This window comes from Equus caballus, chromosome 3 (genome assembly GCF_041296265.1).
Source record: "Equus caballus isolate H_3958 breed thoroughbred chromosome 3, TB-T2T, whole genome shotgun sequence".
Taxonomy (NCBI): Eukaryota; Metazoa; Chordata; class Mammalia; order Perissodactyla; family Equidae; genus Equus; species Equus caballus.
Window position 1 is genome coordinate 31,441,141 of NC_091686.1, and position 17,301 is coordinate 31,458,441.

The window sequence follows — 17,301 nt, forward strand, 5'->3', positions numbered from 1 at the left end:
TTCCATGGGAAGGTAAATCTTTATTCAAACTAAATGCTATTGTAAAGATTAACAGCAGAGCCAATACTGAGATAGAGACACAGAGAGACAACTTGGTTTTCAAGGGCACACAATGTCAAGACTGAGGACAACCCCCAACCCTCTGGTTCCAAAATGTGACAAGATTTTAAATTAAGGTTAAAACAAAACAAAACTCCTCAGCTGTCTCTACTTGCTGTCTCCCTTTTTCTTCCCACTCTTTCTTGAACCCACTACAGTCTACCTTTCATCCCCCCAACTCGAGGAAATGGCTCACCGCAAAACCCCCAGGCATCTCCAGATTGCGGAAAGCCAAAGATCAAAATCAACCTCCATCTGACTCACCTATCAGGAGGAGGAGATCAAGAAGTCAACTCAGTAGTTTCAAAAGACTTATTAGACACATGGTTATGTACAATTTTCTTGCTGAATTACCAGCTTTTAATGAATTACTACCACAGGTGTTCATAGATTAATTTTTTATAATTTTTAAATGATTGTTTCTATGGGAAAAAATGGATCTCTCATTCCAAACAACCAATTTACAAACATTTGGAGCAAAATCTCCTCCAAAAGAACCAGAAGCAACTTCTTTTACTGTTAAATTTTGAGTTCACGGATCATTTCAAACGTTCTTATTTCCCATATTCTTAATAAGAAACCCCATCCTACAGTGGCCCAATCATGACTCTCAAATGAGCTCTGGGTAAAAGTATTTTATGAAAGAGAAAAACCTAAGGAAGCATCTTGGTTTTGATCTTTAACTAACTTTGCGCCAATCAGCCTATTTACATATGTCCTGCCAAGTATAGAATTTTAAAACATCACTGACATGGTTTATTTATTCTTATCATAAAGCAACGGTTCAATACCTAAGCTGTACATGTAAGACACTGCCGTACCACATAACACCTTAGATATAAATAAGGTATTTTTACATAAAGTTGCTGCTGCTTATTACACACCAAAGTTCAGGTCAATGTGGCATGAAGTCAAATTTTTTCTAGTCTTAATGAGCATAAATTGTTGGGTGAGGGAAACTGCAAAATATGGTAAAAAGGCTTCCAAGCTAAGGGCATCAAAACCTTCAGTGTTATGTAGTACCACCAGTGTGGAAGTTTTCACAGCTGAAGGTCCTCCCCTTAAGTGCTGAAGGCCTGATTAAGTGGAAGCACTTCTGAACTCAACCACTCATCTTTGGAGTCCAAGTCAGATTCGGAAAAACCGAGGCAACATCACTGGCAAAATTGTGGGTATAACATAAAGCGTGCTTATGCCTACTCCCAATGGAATATCGTCTCAGGAGAAAAGAATTCCATGAAAGTTCTGATTTCAGTCAACTTACTACTTCCTGCATCAGTGTCAGGATATTAAACTCCGAATTTTTAATCTGCACATATTGGCATATTCATATAGTGATTTACAATTGTCAAAGCAAAAGATATGTGGTCCTCAAAAATGTCTGGCTTTATAGGACCTGAACCAAAAACATTTCACAGTAGGTTTCAATGCTAACCCATATTGTGGAGGATTGTGCATAATTATCTTCACATCAATAAAAGTATTCACTATAATGTGTTAATTCATTACACAAACCAAGAATGAGCTTCTAACTTATTTGAACAGACACATCATATCACACATGTAATTTGTCCATATTTTAACTATTATTCCATAAATACTTGATGCTTACACCAATAATGCTACTGGAATGGAATAATATTACATAGAAAAGTATACGAAAACCAGATATAACAAGCTCTTTCTAAAGGGCTAAATTTCAGTTATAAAATGGGTCAAGATCATAGGCTAAGAATTCACTACTTATCCACAATAATCATAAAATAAGAGATGACTGAGAGTCAACCATTACATGTCCAAATCTAGGAATGAATTAATTCCATAGTAGAGTAAAAAAAAAAAAAAAGACAGTAGTAAGTAATATTATACAAGGCAAATATGTAGCACAAAATTGGGTAGGCTTGTGTAGTATGATAAGAATCTAGAATTTTAATACCTCATAAGGTTCCATGTTAAGCCACCTTGACAAGAAATCTCCTTTAAGGTAACTTACCCATAAATAAAGTTGCCGAGACACACGCAATATACATACATGGATGGTTCTCTAATGAATATCGATTGCAGAGCAGCACTTTCATACACAGACAGACAAATAACTAGAGCTATACAGTATAACACACAGAGTTCTACACTAGCAATCTTACTTATACAATAACACTTTTAAATGGTCTTTCCTGATGAACATTTGAAAACCAATACTATAATTCATCAACCGAGATAATTTCCCTTAAAAAACATCTAAAATTGTAAGAGCTGACAAGTCATACTATATAAGTATATTTCCATATCAGATTGCTGTGGCTCGGAGAACAACAGAAATCACACAACTTTGAACAGCTTAGAGAAAAAAACATCAAAATCCAGGTCTTCTCAGTCCGTTTTTGTGCCTTGGTCATTATTTACTCTGTGCCATCCACGTGGCCCTTGAGGTTTTTCCACAGCATTCTTTAAAAGTATTTTGTTTGCCTTGCAAATGATGAGTCAACAGTATGCTAAATAACCAGTAATAAAAGAAAATACAGAAGATAAATTAAATGTGTTCTTCCAAATGTCAGAATACTGCAGGTTCCCATGAGTTGGCAAAACTTCCCAAACCATCATCCAGTTTCATGCTTTGCAGGATAAGGCCTCCTTACGTAAAGAACGATTGAGAATATTTGCTCCCCACACCCAGAGCCATTCAGGCATATACTGTGCAAAGAGAAACTAAAAATGAAAGAGAAAAAGGTTATAAGGTTAGCACCCAAAGCCATCGACACAGAAGCTCATAGATCAGCATATGATTTAATACAACAAATCTCACCTATCACATTAAATACAAAAAAGGGAAAGGCCCTGAGGTGCTACGGCACTGAGCAGCCATCTCTGCCTACGGTCCGATGCTAGGCTGTGGGAAGAGACACATGATCACCACCCACTGCCCCCTTCTCCCGTGAGGCTGGGGAGACCTTCAAGCAGTAATACAACCCCGCATTCACCTAATGTGATGTGATGGGAACGCATGTTCATTTGGTTAAGAATCACAAACTATCCCCGGAATGAAAGGCGCCTGAAATAGATAAACACATACGTGGTAGTGCTATGTGAGAACACTGGGGTTTGAGGGGCAGGAGGGAGCTGAGATAAACACGAGAACTGGGTCAAAAACACCAGGACCCTAGGACACCATCTTGAGACGCGATGAGGATGGCTCGGAGATCCCAGGAGGGAGTCCTGCTGATGTGCTCGCCCCAGGTGTTCTCAACCAGGGCCACTGTGTCCCCCAGGGGACATATGGCAATGTCCAGAAAAATTACTGGCCGTCACAACTGGGGTAGTGGTGTTAACTGGTATCTGGTGGGTAGAGATCAAGGACACTGCTGAACATCCTACAATGCACAGGATGACCCCACAAACAGTTACCCAACCCCACATGCCAATAGTGCTGAGGCGGAGAAACTGCGCTATGCTGGCGATTTGTCCGAGACTGAGCGGAAGTTCTAACACCTTGTATGTTAAGGAAGGGAGATAAACAGGCCTCTGGCAAGTGCTGAAACTCTAGCCTTGAACAGAAGTATAAGAGGACACCCCGCCTCTCCTTAATAAACAGACTCAGGTTACTCGGCAACTCCAGGGAACCATACAATAAGGAGGAGTCCCAGTACCGTGAACCGCGGGACAACAGTCCCAGAGCCACAGCCCTTCACAGAGGTTCTACAGAAGCTCCCCTTACCAGTCAGACACAGCAGCCCAAGATCTGGCCCGGAACTGTGGGTAACTTTCTGGGGAAATAACTAAGGTCTCTTAAGACCTCTTTAAAGAGCCAGGATTTCATGGGAAAAAAATACCTGGATACTCCTCCTTGGAGCCACTCTTTCGAAAGGTTCTAATTCCAAGGAGACAAACGAGGTCAGCGTAAAGTCCCTTAGGAGGACCTGTAAGTAGGGTGACACTGAAACATCTAGGCACCTGAGGCAGACAAGATAACTGGACCCCCTTCACAGCACATTTTTTTCAGTATTAGCGAGAAAGAATAGACATGTAAAAATCTGTTTCAATTTCCATTCCTGACCACTGTCTACTGCAGGGGGACCAGCATCAAGGTGGATTTTGCCAGTTTCCTAGGGTGCTGCATGTGGAGACGCCACTGGCAAGACGCCACTGGCACACCATCTCTGCCTCATCCCAAGGTTTCAGCACCCTGGGTAGCAGGATGGAAAGAGCTTGGTGGAAAGAGCTGATGGAAGAGGAGGGGAGAATTGCATCCTCTGGGTATTGACAGATCAACTGAAGGGCTGACTCATCGACCTGTTTAGATAACAACAGTTACCGGAAAGGAACGCCAAGTCTCTGGGCACTCGGAACTACAAGAGTACCCAAGGGATGTAAGGCAGGGAGAGAGAGAGTGTTGGGGGGACGGTGCAAGAGAGAGAGGAGGGGTGGATTTTGGGCTCTCTAAGGCTTCGTGCATGCTCAGGGCTCCTGCCCGTCTGTCCTAAGAAAGGAGCTGCTCCTCTGCAGCAAAACTGACCAGTGACCAATCCTGATGCGGCATGGGCCCTGCAGTGACTGCTGCTCAGGAAGACTTGGGGCTCCTGAGCCAAGAGGAGGAAGTTAACAGTAATGGACGCGTTCAGCTTGCTGGAGATTTGCATTAGCAATGAAAATGCAAATGACAGACATCCCCAGAAACTGAGCCAGGTGGGACTCAAAGAGGTAAGAAATAAATGGGAATGAAAAGGATGGACGAGATCCCAAAGAACATGAGCTGGATCCTTAAACTGGAGTTCTTTCAAGGTATAAAAGCCGCTGTGACGGTGTGTAATTAACGTCCCCTGTCCAGCAGGCGTGGGAAACGGAGCTGAGGAAGGGCTTTACCCTCTGACACAGCTATCAGCCTGAGTCCCTTGGTCCCTCACCTACATTTCAACGTGCGGCCAGCCCCAGGCCTTCTCATTTCCACCTAGCTCCACCTCCCCCCGAAACGCCACGTTTTCCTCATCCAATAGCATGTCTGAACAAACATATCAAAAGTAGGAAGAAATTGAGAATAGACTGCGAGCCAATGCAGAGAGCTCAGATCCCAGACTTCTCCCACTCCACTCCCGATTCCCGGAGCTTTCTCCAGCAATCCTATCACCTGGAGCACGGTCCTCATAAGCAAGAGACTTACTGGTCAAGACGCCAAGTTAACTGATTTTTTGACCAAGCACATACCAGAACATTTCTGGCCTTTATGTCAAACACCACCAAGAGAAAGCTATAATAGAACGGCTCTTCTTTTCCTGCCAACCTTACTAAGTGTTCCGAAGCTGACGACTTAATGTTGCCTAGCGCTACTTCTGAAAATGACAGGAAATACTCCTAAATCAATACTGATAACTAGTTAACAAGTAAAACAAATATGTTTGACTCCTTTCCAGCTGTTTTTTAAGTCCAAATCATTGTTTTCTATTTCCTGCTTGCAAATCTTTATTAAGACAACTAGCATAATATACAGCAGGTGCAATTGTTAAATTACATGGATGGTGCTGAGAAAGCAAGAAGCCATGGGTGTGACTCAGCTCTGACGCCACTCCCGTTGAGAAGTGCTGTTTCACAGGCATCGGTGGGGAAGCGAGGACGTGTGTGAGACGGCTGAGGCCCGGGGAGGGAGTGAGGAAATCTGCTCCCTGACCTCCGTGCAGGCTCAGCACAAACACAGACTTAGAAATGCTCACTTAACACACGACCTTCTCAGGAACACGTGCTGACATTCCTTTAGATGCCACTTTGAAGTGGCTTCAAGAGGGAAACACATACCTATGGAATATGCTGGGTGTTGCTGGGGAAAAGCCCCACAGACTGATGCCCTACCAGCTTCTAGGCCCCATCAGCCCTCGGGGCCTCATCTCCGCTCAGCCACCCTCGATGTTTCCCAGGCGTCTCACTCTCCCTTCTTCACAATGGTTATCTCCAACCTCCTCACCCTGTGCTGGCTTCTAACTCCCTCCCACTCACCCTCACCCCCGAAGACCCGGAACTCCGGGAGCCACCAGACAAGAGGCCCTCCGCTCCCATGTGGACTTGAAGCCTCTCCTCTCGCCTCCGTCACTTTCTAGTTGTTTTTAATTGTCCACATCATTTCCCCTCCACCTGTGCTCTCGTCCTACCCCCTCTACTTCCGGGGAACTGTGCCCTCTCCCTCCAGTCTTTAAGATTTCTTCTCCACATGCCCCTTCCCTCCAACATGTAATTACAATCGAGTCTCTCCTAACTTAAATAGATTAACTAACAAAACTCCTTCCCTGGACGCAATCCGTCTCTCGCCAGCCACGGCCTGCCTGCCTTATTCCTTGAGCGCGCTGTTTCTATGTCCCCATCTTCTCCACACTCATCTACTCAGTGCAACCTGGCTGCTCCCTAAAATGCCTCCAAAACTGCTTTCCTCAAGGTCACAGAGGATTTCCAACATTCTAAACCCAACAGCCACACGTTGGTCCTTATGCCATGGGACAGACGGCATCACACGTCACTGATGAGTATTCCTCCGCTGAAAACCACCTCTCCCCTTGGAGCCATGTCCCGCCCTCGGGCTCTCCCACCAATCCCTCTGGCCGCCCCCTCAGCCTCCTTCGCTGGGTCTTCTCCACCTTCCCCTGGAACGCTGGAGTTCCGTGAGTCTCTGACCAAGCTGTCTTCTCTACACACTCTCCTTGGGTGATGTGGATGATGTCCCCCACTCCACAGCTTACCACCCAGCTAAATGCTGCTGACCTGTCAGCCTTCACCTCCATACAAACCCCTCACTGAGCGCCAACCCCCGCAGCTGCCAACTGCACTGCTCCTCACTCTTCCCCAGAACCTTCAAATCCAGCATGTGTAGAGCTCTTACTATTTCTCCCCAAACCTGACCTCCTCCTCTCACTGCTGAGTGAGAGGCACCACTGAGCTTCTGATGCCAAAAACCTGAAAATATGTTTTGCTTCTTCCCTTCCTTCAACTCCTCATATTCAGTCTTATCACCGCATCTTGTCAAGAAATAAATACTATCGTTCTCTTTTAATTCAAATGTAGAAGACTAACTGAAATAAACAGCACAAAACAAAACTTTACACAGTACGTTTGGCATATCAAACTCCATACAGTAAATTTCTTATAGGCTAAAGACAGAGGATTGAACTCTTGACAAAACTCAGACCTTTGCAATCTGAGAAAACTGCATTCAGAAGAAATGATTACAAAAGTCACAATGGCAAAGCCATCAGAAACATGTGCTGTGGACAAAACAGCGACTGAAGAATCAAACTTTTGTTGTAAAATTGAAAAAAAAACTGATAATGTTGAAAATAATTTGAGTAAAATAAAAATGAAAATAGGAAAAAATGGAAAATCTTAACAGGTCTGTATAGAAAACTACCCTAAGAATTAAATTAGCTGACCAGAATTTCTTGGCAGAAAAATACATCTCAAGAAAAGTTCATCAATGTGAACAAAGTTTAATTGTAACTAAAATACTGGTGTTTTATAAATGCAGTCAAAATATCTATGCATCTGAACCCCGACCTTACCATGTCTTCATTTCTCAGGGAACTTCAAGGTCAGTGCCTTCTAAAACTACTTTTTAGGCTTCTCTGCTTTTCCCCAGTAATTAAGGACCTAGAAATAACACTTAAATAAAGCTGTTTCTTATTAAAGAAACTTTTAGCCAAAACTTTGATGAAACTAAAAATTAACGTTGACTTACTTATCTATTTATTCAGTACTGGTAAATTTATCTTTATGCAAAGAATCCCAAAAATATTTGGTAATGAAGAAAACTCTACAGATTAAAGAAAAAACAATTCTAAACTAGGGCACATCTACTTACTATGTCAGATAAAGAAACACAAATCTATTACAACAAACCATCAAGTTCTTTATCTAACACTTAGAAGCACATGTTCAAATATTTAACAGTTACTCTTTAAAGTACTAAGGCCCCAAATCTTTGTCATGCCTGAACAATAAACTTAAAAAAAAAAATTCTACGTTTCTTGAACAAATGCGTCCAAGAATATACTGAGATATTATCTAACATAATGGTTATATGAAATATAAACCTATTTTGTCATTTCATGCTTTGGGATTACACTATTGATTTAGAGGTACCTGTCAGCCATGACTAGAATCTTTTTACTTTGAAATTCCCATATAATACTTAGCATTTTTATACTGCTACCATCTACTTATATTAAAGCAGCATATTTCCTCGCTCAGGTGCCACGTAGATTAAACTTTTGAATGTTCTTAATATAGTAATTCCACAAAAGAGAATTTAATAACCAGAACCTTTGAGAGTATCAGGTTTAAGAATCAGAATTTGCAGTTCTCGTCTTTCAGCATTAGGCTTCAATCAGATCCCCATGTATCATTTAGGAAGGTTTAGGACGCATTAACCTAATTACAAGAGCTGAGCACATACTGTTACCTGGATAGAATGGGACCAGTATCCCGTGGTCCTTTTTGAAATGCCAAGGGTAGAAACAGCATGATGTGCGTATACTTTTGGCGAAGGCACCAGCCACGGGCACTTGTGCAGGAAGCTGCCGGGTGTGGTCATGTTGGTAGCCACATAGAAGGGGATCAGACTCTGTACAAAGATTCCTTTAGAAGCATACTCATACTGCAGCGCTCTGCTGAAGTGGTCTAAATAAGCCTGTTGAAACAGAGCAGGCAAAAGACATTTACTTTTTCAAGAACCTGGAGGAAAATTCAGGAGAAAGTAGGCTTGTTTACTATCATTTCAGGAGAAAATACAGCATAGGAAAACATGAGTTGCTGACAAAGAGCCCAACAAATTGGACCAAACCATTGTGATGAATGTCCTATTGCATTATGATTGCATTTTCCAACCAGGAATTCATTACCTTAGAAGCAGAAAATGCAGCCAGCTGGGGAGTCGGTTTGCAGCAGGAGCCGGAAGAGATAGTGACGACCGCGCCCTTCTTTCTCTCCACCATTCCCGGTAACACTATATGGACCATCAAACTGGCCGCAGCAATGTTCACATTGATGATGTCCCAGAGTTTGTCCTCGGAGACCTGAGTAAAATACTGGGGGTAGGGATAAAACACCGCTACGTTGTTTACCAAGATGCCAATGTCCTTGTCTTTTAGGGCTTCTCGAATCGGGTTGTAGATCTCACGGCCGCTGCTGAAGTCCGCGACTATAATATCGGTTTCCACTTTGTAGGTGTCAGCTATGTCCTTAGCAACCATCTGCAACTTCTCTTGGTTCCGACTAATCAGGACGATGTTGAGACCACGGCTTGCTAGCTCCTCTGCATAGGCCCTTCCAATCCCATCTGTTGCGCCTACAATACAAGCCAGGAAGAGTGGGCACGCCCATGTCATGTGGCAACCTTTAAAACGAACCTTAGATATCCCTTTTCCGGGTTTAATCAGAGAAAGATTCACACGAGAAATAAACCAAATTCTAATATTGGTCGGTCAAGCACAATGCCGAATCAATAACATGAATGATCCATGCTGGTCACACACTCTCCCAGCCGCCCTGACAGGCATTGGAGGAGCCGTTTACAGTCACCAGGCCGACTATGAGACACAGCAGGAAACTGTTTTCAAACTTATATCTGGCTTGAATGAGGGCCAGAAGGTACTTCCCTGGGAAACAATGACAAATTAAAATGAAATTTAAAATAAGGGGAGCATTTCTGAAAGTGGTGACAGTTTCTAGGGACAATTTCAACAGAGAGAGCAAAAAGGACAAGCAAGGGGCAGAATGGTGGGCTGGAGCAGGCCTAGGGGAGGAGGGCAGAACAAGGAGGACAAACTGTAGGAGCAGTCTTCCAAGACAGGGTGGTGGGGAAGTGAGAGCATACGGCTAACACAAGTGAGAAGCTTCATTTTTTTATCAACATGTTCCCATGAAAACATCACACTAAACGCAGTAACTCTTTGAATAATGCATCCAACTTAAACACGACTTAAACAGGAAAGATTAATTTCGATGTTAAATTAGGCAAGAATTGACACCTCATTTCGTACCGCTCACAACTGCCCATCTTCCATACTGCTTGATCAGATCTGCTCTGCTCACCAGGCGAGGGATAAAATGCAGCCTGACCAGGCTGTAAAAGTCACAGACGACAGTGATGCTCTTCCTGGCCGTATACCAGGCTCCAACCAAGGCTAGAGCTTCCATGTAGCAATTGCAGGACCTGGCGATTTCCCTGTACAAGAGGTAGAAGCTGTCCACGGCAGCCATGGCGGCCTGCAGGGAAGCGAGGAGAGGTGTTCTTCGCTTAACAAGTCAAAGGAACATGCACAGTCTGAGTGAAGAAAGAGAGCAGAGCTTAACCATTTTGCATTCCAATAACAGTAACTTTTCAAACGCTTGTAAGCCCAGGATCCAGTCAATTTATGATCTCATTAACATCTGTGGTTTATAAAGTTCCTTTCTTCCAAGGAGATTAGTCAACACAACTACCAAGAGTTACCAAATTCCTACTAAAATTCAGACATTGTGCTACACGTTGTGGGTAAAGAGAGAAACACAATATGCTCTGTGCACTAAAAAAGCTCCCTGCCCAGTACGATGACAGGCACAGACTTTTCAATTCACACAACAGCTGAGAGGTATGTTTATTTCTTTGCTTTATTTCAAATCAGCAAGTACAGAGGGCCTACTACCCACGTGGAGATAAAGGAGAAGAAACAGAGGTAATATTAAGACGTGGCCTGGGTCAAAGAGCTAACAATCCATTTGAGACAAAACTAAGCTTTAATAAACTTAACCATAAATTATTTTATGTATAAATAATACACATAAATGTATATTCAAAAAGAGATGCTCCCCAAACTGAAGACATGGTTTTCCCCACTGACAGTGGAGTGAGCACTCCATCTTACTAGTGTCGTTTGTACCCCCTTCTCTTTGCCTGGCCCCTTACATTCAAAGAAAGAAAAGTCCAATACCACTCTTATAAGCATCCACAGAGTAAGTGTTTACAAAGCACCTACTATGCTCCATGGACAATGACATGCTAAGGATTCAAAGATGATTTAAATAATTGTACTGAGCAGAAGAGATGACATTTAACAATACAATTTTAAACACCATATGAACTGGTATGTGTATGTCCGTGCTCAGAGATAACCCTGCAGAGATAGACAGAGGCCAGGCAGGACCAAGGCTGATGACCTGCGTCCTAGACTAGGCCTGGAGAGCCCCCGCGGCCTGATCCAACCACGTGCTGTCAGTAAGGGACAAAGTACCAGAAAGACCACAGCAGACTGCAATTAAATTGCAGGGGGCTCAGATATATGCAAGCACAAGGAACAGCATTTATTATATAAAAGAAAACTGATTTTAAGCCAAAAATACATAAATCTGGGTGTGCTCCCTCTTAATAGAAATCACATTGAGATAGGAAAAAAATCTGAAACTAAGACAATACCCAATAATAGCAGCAAAAATTGACATAGGTTAAGAATGAGTGAATTCTCTCCCACTCCACTGCAACGTAATTTCAGCTAGAGCAAGTTTTGCACAGTAAAAAATGAACTAAGTAGGAGAAAACAAATTAACCACTGAAATGGAACATGTTATAAGAATGATACCATATTGTGATAAAAGGCACATAAAATAATGAAAAACCGTTGAACGTATATATGAATATATATGTGTTGAATATATATATGTGAATATATATACGAATGTGTAGCCCAAATTACAAACCAACAAAACATACAAAAGAAACATGATAGAAAACTGAAGAAATGGATAGGCAATAGGATTCATAAATGCCCCACACTAAGGACAGAACCTCTCAAACAATAAGTTCATATTCTACCATGTTACTAATTAAGTTGATGTGGCATTAAGGACATCAGAGACATGTTTTTCTCAAGTAATAATATAGAAAACGACTGAAGTGGGGCCCCCTTATTTCCTATAGGTAAAATGCTGTATATGGGGGTTCTGTTCACAGAAACTCATCTTCTACAATAAGAATGTCAAAGCTGATCATGAAAAGAAAACATCATAAACCTTATTTTTTATTAAGTACACAAACCAAATATTTCATATGAAAAACAACCGCATGCTCCTTTGGGGTAATTTTTCTTCAGGGACCACACTGGGTGAGATTTCCTAAAATAAGAAGTATCAAGATCAACGAAGTGTGCACTGAAGATGCCTTTCTCTTCCTGTTCCGTCCGCCACACAATGAGCAACAACACTCCCCGTGCTCTGAAATTCTCTGAAATGCATTTAAAGTTAGGATCGTCTGTCTCAAAACTATCCATTCTCGTTTTGCTGTAGTTGAATGCCTCTCAAAGTTTCGGGGCCAGACAAGAGAGAGTGACTGCCAGCCCTCTCCAAAGGTCCCTGCTCTGCCATCCGCTGCAGGGCCAAGCCCCTGCTGACATGCCCCTGGCCTGGCGAGGTATGTGAGTGTCCACATTGGCTGCAGTCCCTGAAGAGCCAAAACTGCAAGACTGTCAAAGAAACAACCCAAACACTAATTTCTTATAAGGAAGAACATAAAAAACTGAGACTCCATGTTAAACCATCCTAAGCTGGCAGCTCCTGAAACAACTTTTGAAAAGTGTAGATGTGCCTTCTGTCATAACTAATCAAATACTAGGCCATTAGGAAAGTAAATGCAGAAAACAATCACTTGTACACACTAGGACTTTTCAAACAAAGTGTGAAAAATCAGAAACAACTACGACAAAAAAAGTCGACTGCTGGAACATTAAATCTGTTCCTGATCACGGGTGGTTGTATCTAAGATGTAAGACAATGTTTTCAATGACAATTACATGCCACACATCAAGATCCCACGCGTCGTAGCCAAGGCAACACCTGTGGGAAAGTTAACTGTGCGAAGGGTGGACGACAGGCCGGAGCAAAGAGGAGGTCAGGTGCGCCTCGCAGACGACCTCGTCCTAAGGGGAAGCTGGGCAAAGGGACCTTTTCCTCCTCAAACACAGTTTTTTTCACGAATTTGAACATTTGTAAAGGAAAGACTCTAGCAAAAGATGCCGACGAGAGCGGAGTTTCCGGATCCTCCCGCTCTGGCCGTTGCCCACCGTGGCCTCCTCTCACCTCTCTGCCGCTCCTGGGCCTTCGGGAAGACGCTGCTGTCTTCTCTGGAGGCCAATCTGTGAACAAAACCAACGTGAAACCAACGCCTTTCCTTTGTCCTCACAGCTCAGCTGGGAAAACTTTATATAAAATTCAGACCAAAGTTTTGAAAAATTAAGAGACCAGACTTCTTAGGCCGCGAGTCCCTGCACAGAGAGCAAGCTCGTCCTGTCCCAGAAGGAGGAAGGCGCCACAGCGCCGGCCACGGGCTGCAAGGCTCAGCGGGGACGGGCCCTTCCTGCACCTTTCTCTTCTGGAACATTCCATCAAATGGGACTTGGAGAGACATGGCGCTCTGCACACACACCGGGAGCTCGGGACACCAAGCCCGGGAGGGGGCCAGCAGACGGCCATGCCCTCTAGCTCTCCTCCTGTGCGCCCGGCCTCTCCCCGGGTCTCCTGGTTCTCCGCAGACCGCCTCCGCTCCGCCTGCGGGCCCTGAACTCTCACCGGCTGCAGCCCAGGCCTCGCTCTCCATACTCCTGGCAGAGATCCCGGCCGGCCCACCTGAGCCCGGGCGGCCGGCCCCTGTCTAATCAGCGGGCAGAGGGGGCAGGGAGAAGCGCTCCTCCTGGCCTGGGAGCGGGGCAGCTGCTGGAAGAGCGAGGACACGGAAGGACACTCTGGTGCCTTCTCTCTCTCCTTCCACCCTGAGACGCTGTGTTCTGTTTTGTTTTTGCACCACCCCCAGCACGCTGAGTTCCTCTAGAGCTGAGGCCACATCTTATTCCTCTCTGTTTCTCCAGTACCTTCCACAGCCCCTGGCACGCAGCAGGAGCTCAACAAACATCTGTGCGTTAAACCGCACTACGCGGTCTCCAGCTCAGCTCGCAGGCTGTTTTTCCTGTCTGGCTCCCAGTCTCCACACACCACCTTGCTCCCCCTCTGAGGAGAGGCTCGCCAGACAAATTCCTTCGATCCTTTACACAAAGAAAAAGCTCGTGTGCAAAACCCCCCAGGGACCTCCTGCTCAGGTCCAGCAGAAGGGGCACACCGACTTTAGAGGTGAGCTGAGAACAGTGGCGTCAGGGGCCTCCAGCCCTGGCTTGGCCCAGCTTCTCAACTCTACTCACGAGATGTCCCTGCGCCATCTTGTCAGGGGATTCCATTATGATATTTCAACATTACAATTCCACCTTAGACAAATACCTTAAACATATATTATCATTGCTATATTTTTTGAAAATCACAGAGAATCAGAGGGATGACAGCATTCTGGGTCTGGTCTTCAGCCTTGAGATTCAGAAATGCAATTTGATCATTCCCCAGAGACAGCTCAAGAGAGAGAGATCTGACTCACAGCGACCAAACTCACAGAAGACTGATAAATTCAAACCCCCAACTTATTTATGAATAATAAACAATATAGCCAAGAAGCCTAAACATGCATTGTCACTGGTCTGTAGGAAGGGCTACACGGAACACCAAACTACTAGAACGGCAATGAAGACTAAGTGGCAGGGGCTGAGGACCCATCCAGAGTCACCCAGGAGTCCCTGCCAACCTGTGCACACAGAATTCACCGACAGATAAACAAAGCAATTCAGTGCATGCGGCAGAGCATGCTGAGAGGGCTTCTGGAAAGAGAGGAGACAAGGGCCCAGCACGTGAGAGGTCCCGCCTGCCAGGAAACAGTGACCAGTTCAATGTGCTTCAGCTCAGCACACACACCGAGGGGTGGAAAGGGGGCCAGGCGGAGAAATGCCTTGACGTCACACAGAAGTGTTTGGTCTTACTCCTTGAGTGAGTCCCTGAGGCCCAGGGAGGGAGCGAATGGGGTCAGCCACGGAAGGGAGCTGGCAGCAGTGGGGGCTGTGGCAGTGCAGGCACAAGAGTGAGGACTCCCGAGCCCTGGTCCCTCCAGATGGGGACAAGGCGAGGCTGGACCGGGAGCACATGACTTTGACTGATCCCTGCTGCTCCTCAGACACACCAGACATGTTCACTCATGTGTTCACCCTAATGGACTGTAAATGGAAAGTGACGGGAAATTATCCCTTCCCGACATCCTCTCAGCACTCTCCCCACCCTTCGGTACACGATGGAAAATAATGTCTTTCTAATGAAGGTAGCAATCAGGACTCCCCACCAAAGCCCTGAAAGCTCACGAAAGCACAGTTTTGAAGGAGTGTATTACACATTTAAGTCTAGAAGCTTACCAAAATATAGATATCGAGCTGCGTTTAAGTTGCTTTGGGTTTTGACTAGTTAATTTTTCTGTGGATAGGTTTTAGTCTAAAACTCAGAGCAATCCATTACTTAGAAACAACACTGAAACTAGTAAAATTCTGGTCCATATACAATCTACCTGTGAAAGTTATTATAAAGCTTTTTTTTTGCCTCTACAGAAAACTGAAACATCAGTGAACAAAATGAGAGAAACAGGTGGAGGAAAATAGTCAGAAGTGACCTTAGAATCGGAAAAGAAGAGCAATTCCCCTGTCTGTCAGGCGTTTTCTCCTTCCAGAGAGCAACACTCACCAGGGCCCATCCATCACACACTCAGGTAAACCGCGGACTTGGGGTGACTATGGCGTGTCAGTGTGGGCTCATCCTTGATAAAGAGGGTACCACTCTGGTGAGTGATGGTGATAATGGGGGAGGCTCTGCATGTGTGGGAGCAGGGGGTGTACAGGAAATCTCTGTACCTCCCTCTCAATTTTACTGTAAACCTAAAACTGCTCAAAAAAAAAAAAAAAAGTCTAAAAAAACCCTTAAAGGTAACATTGAAACTATAAAAGTGTCGTGGGAAAATTATGGTCAGAACTGTGAGGAGCAAAGTGACCTCTTCCAAGGCCTCCACTGCTGGGGCCTGTAACATTATCCCGACCCGCAGTTTAGCTGAGTCAGCGCAGCTGCGAGAAGGGCATCAAATCTAATACAAAAACCTCCATGAATCAAGAGTTCGGGTAGAGGTGTCTCGGCTGAAACACAGACATGGCCAAGCTGTCCCAACGAATGAGAGCTGGGTGGGCAGTAAAAGAACACAAGACAGGCTGGCCAAAATGTTTTCAAAGAAAAGAAAGCAAGTCTGATGGGAAAAAGACAAGGAGAGCACCCGCAACGAGAGGCAGAGTGGCTGGCTGAAAACTGGCCCTCCGAGATGTCCACAGCCTAATCCTCCAACCTCTAAACAAAGGGGACTTTGCAGAGGTGATTAAATTAAGGACCTTGAGATGGGGAGATGATCCTGGATTATCCAGGTGGGTCCAATGTGATCACGCATGTCCTCATTAGAGGGAGGCAGGAGGGTCGGAGTCAGAGGCGATGTGATCAAGAAGCAGAGGCCAGAGGCAGCTCGAGATTGAAAGGCCCAAGGCTGCTGGACTTGAAGATGCAGAGAAACAGGACAGGCACCTCTAGAAGCCGGCACAGGCCTGCAAACGGATTGTCCCGGAGCCTCCGGAAATGGCACAGACCTGCTGACACCCTGACTTTAGCCCCGTGAGACGGACTTCACTTCGGATATCCAGACTGTAAGAGAATAACTCTGTGTGGTTTTAAGCCACTAAGTTTGTGGTAATTTGTTAGAGCAGCCATCGGAAATTAAGGATGGATGGACAGACGGACAAAGAGACTATCAGTCTAGTTTTTAACACAGTGAAGAGACAAGTTGCAAATCCTGCAACATCACTTAAAGCAAACCCGTCAAGTGCATTAGGAACCAGAGAACAGCCTCGGGGATCCCTAAGGTCTTGGACCGACCGAGGAGAGCTGAGGTGGTCCTCTCCACCCCCATCAGCAGCCGGCACTGTCCGACCTCCCAGTGAAGCCCCGGGGCTGCGGACTGCATTTTCATTAACATTTTCTCCTAGGAATCCTGCTTCTTTCAGAGTCGGGATGCGCCTTGCTCTCAGCACTCAAATCCCGTCTGTCCTTCCAAGACACCTCAGTGCCACTCCTTCTCCTAACTCCATCCCAGCCCTCACTGACGAGCACCGATGCCACGCCAGGCCCTGGGCACAAACGGAGGGCGAAGGGCCCACGCACCTCTTCCCTCTCCTTCCTTGGACGCCCGCCTCTGCGCGCCCCTCTCTCTCACCCACATGGCACTTACCGTACTGTTCCATGTTTTATTTAAGAGTTTAA

At 44.9% G+C, this 17,301-nt stretch overlaps 1 protein-coding gene across 6 annotated transcripts in view; it reads right to left on the reverse strand.

Annotated features, from left to right (window-relative positions):
- HSDL1 (hydroxysteroid dehydrogenase like 1) overlaps positions 1-17,301 on the reverse strand; it is a 20,724-nt gene continuing 3,423 nt past the window's right edge. Inside the window, exons 1-6 of one of the 6 annotated variants that reach the window (XM_070263148.1) lie at positions 13,663-13,879; positions 13,174-13,229; positions 10,107-10,390; positions 8,967-9,412; positions 8,528-8,755; positions 1-2,805 (exon numbers count right to left, since the gene is read on the reverse strand). In XM_070263148.1, coding sequence (XP_070119249.1) covers positions 2,707-2,805; positions 8,528-8,755; positions 8,967-9,412; positions 10,107-10,326 — 993 coding nt within the window. In that variant the 5' untranslated portion in view covers positions 10,327-10,390; positions 13,174-13,229; positions 13,663-13,879 and the 3' untranslated portion in view covers positions 1-2,706. Of the gene's footprint in view, positions 2,806-8,527; positions 8,756-8,966; positions 9,413-10,106; positions 10,391-13,173; positions 13,230-13,662; positions 13,880-17,301 lie in introns of those variants that run through there. The other 5 variants (XM_070263147.1, XM_023637406.2, XM_023637407.2 and 2 more) reach the window with 5 other exon arrangements.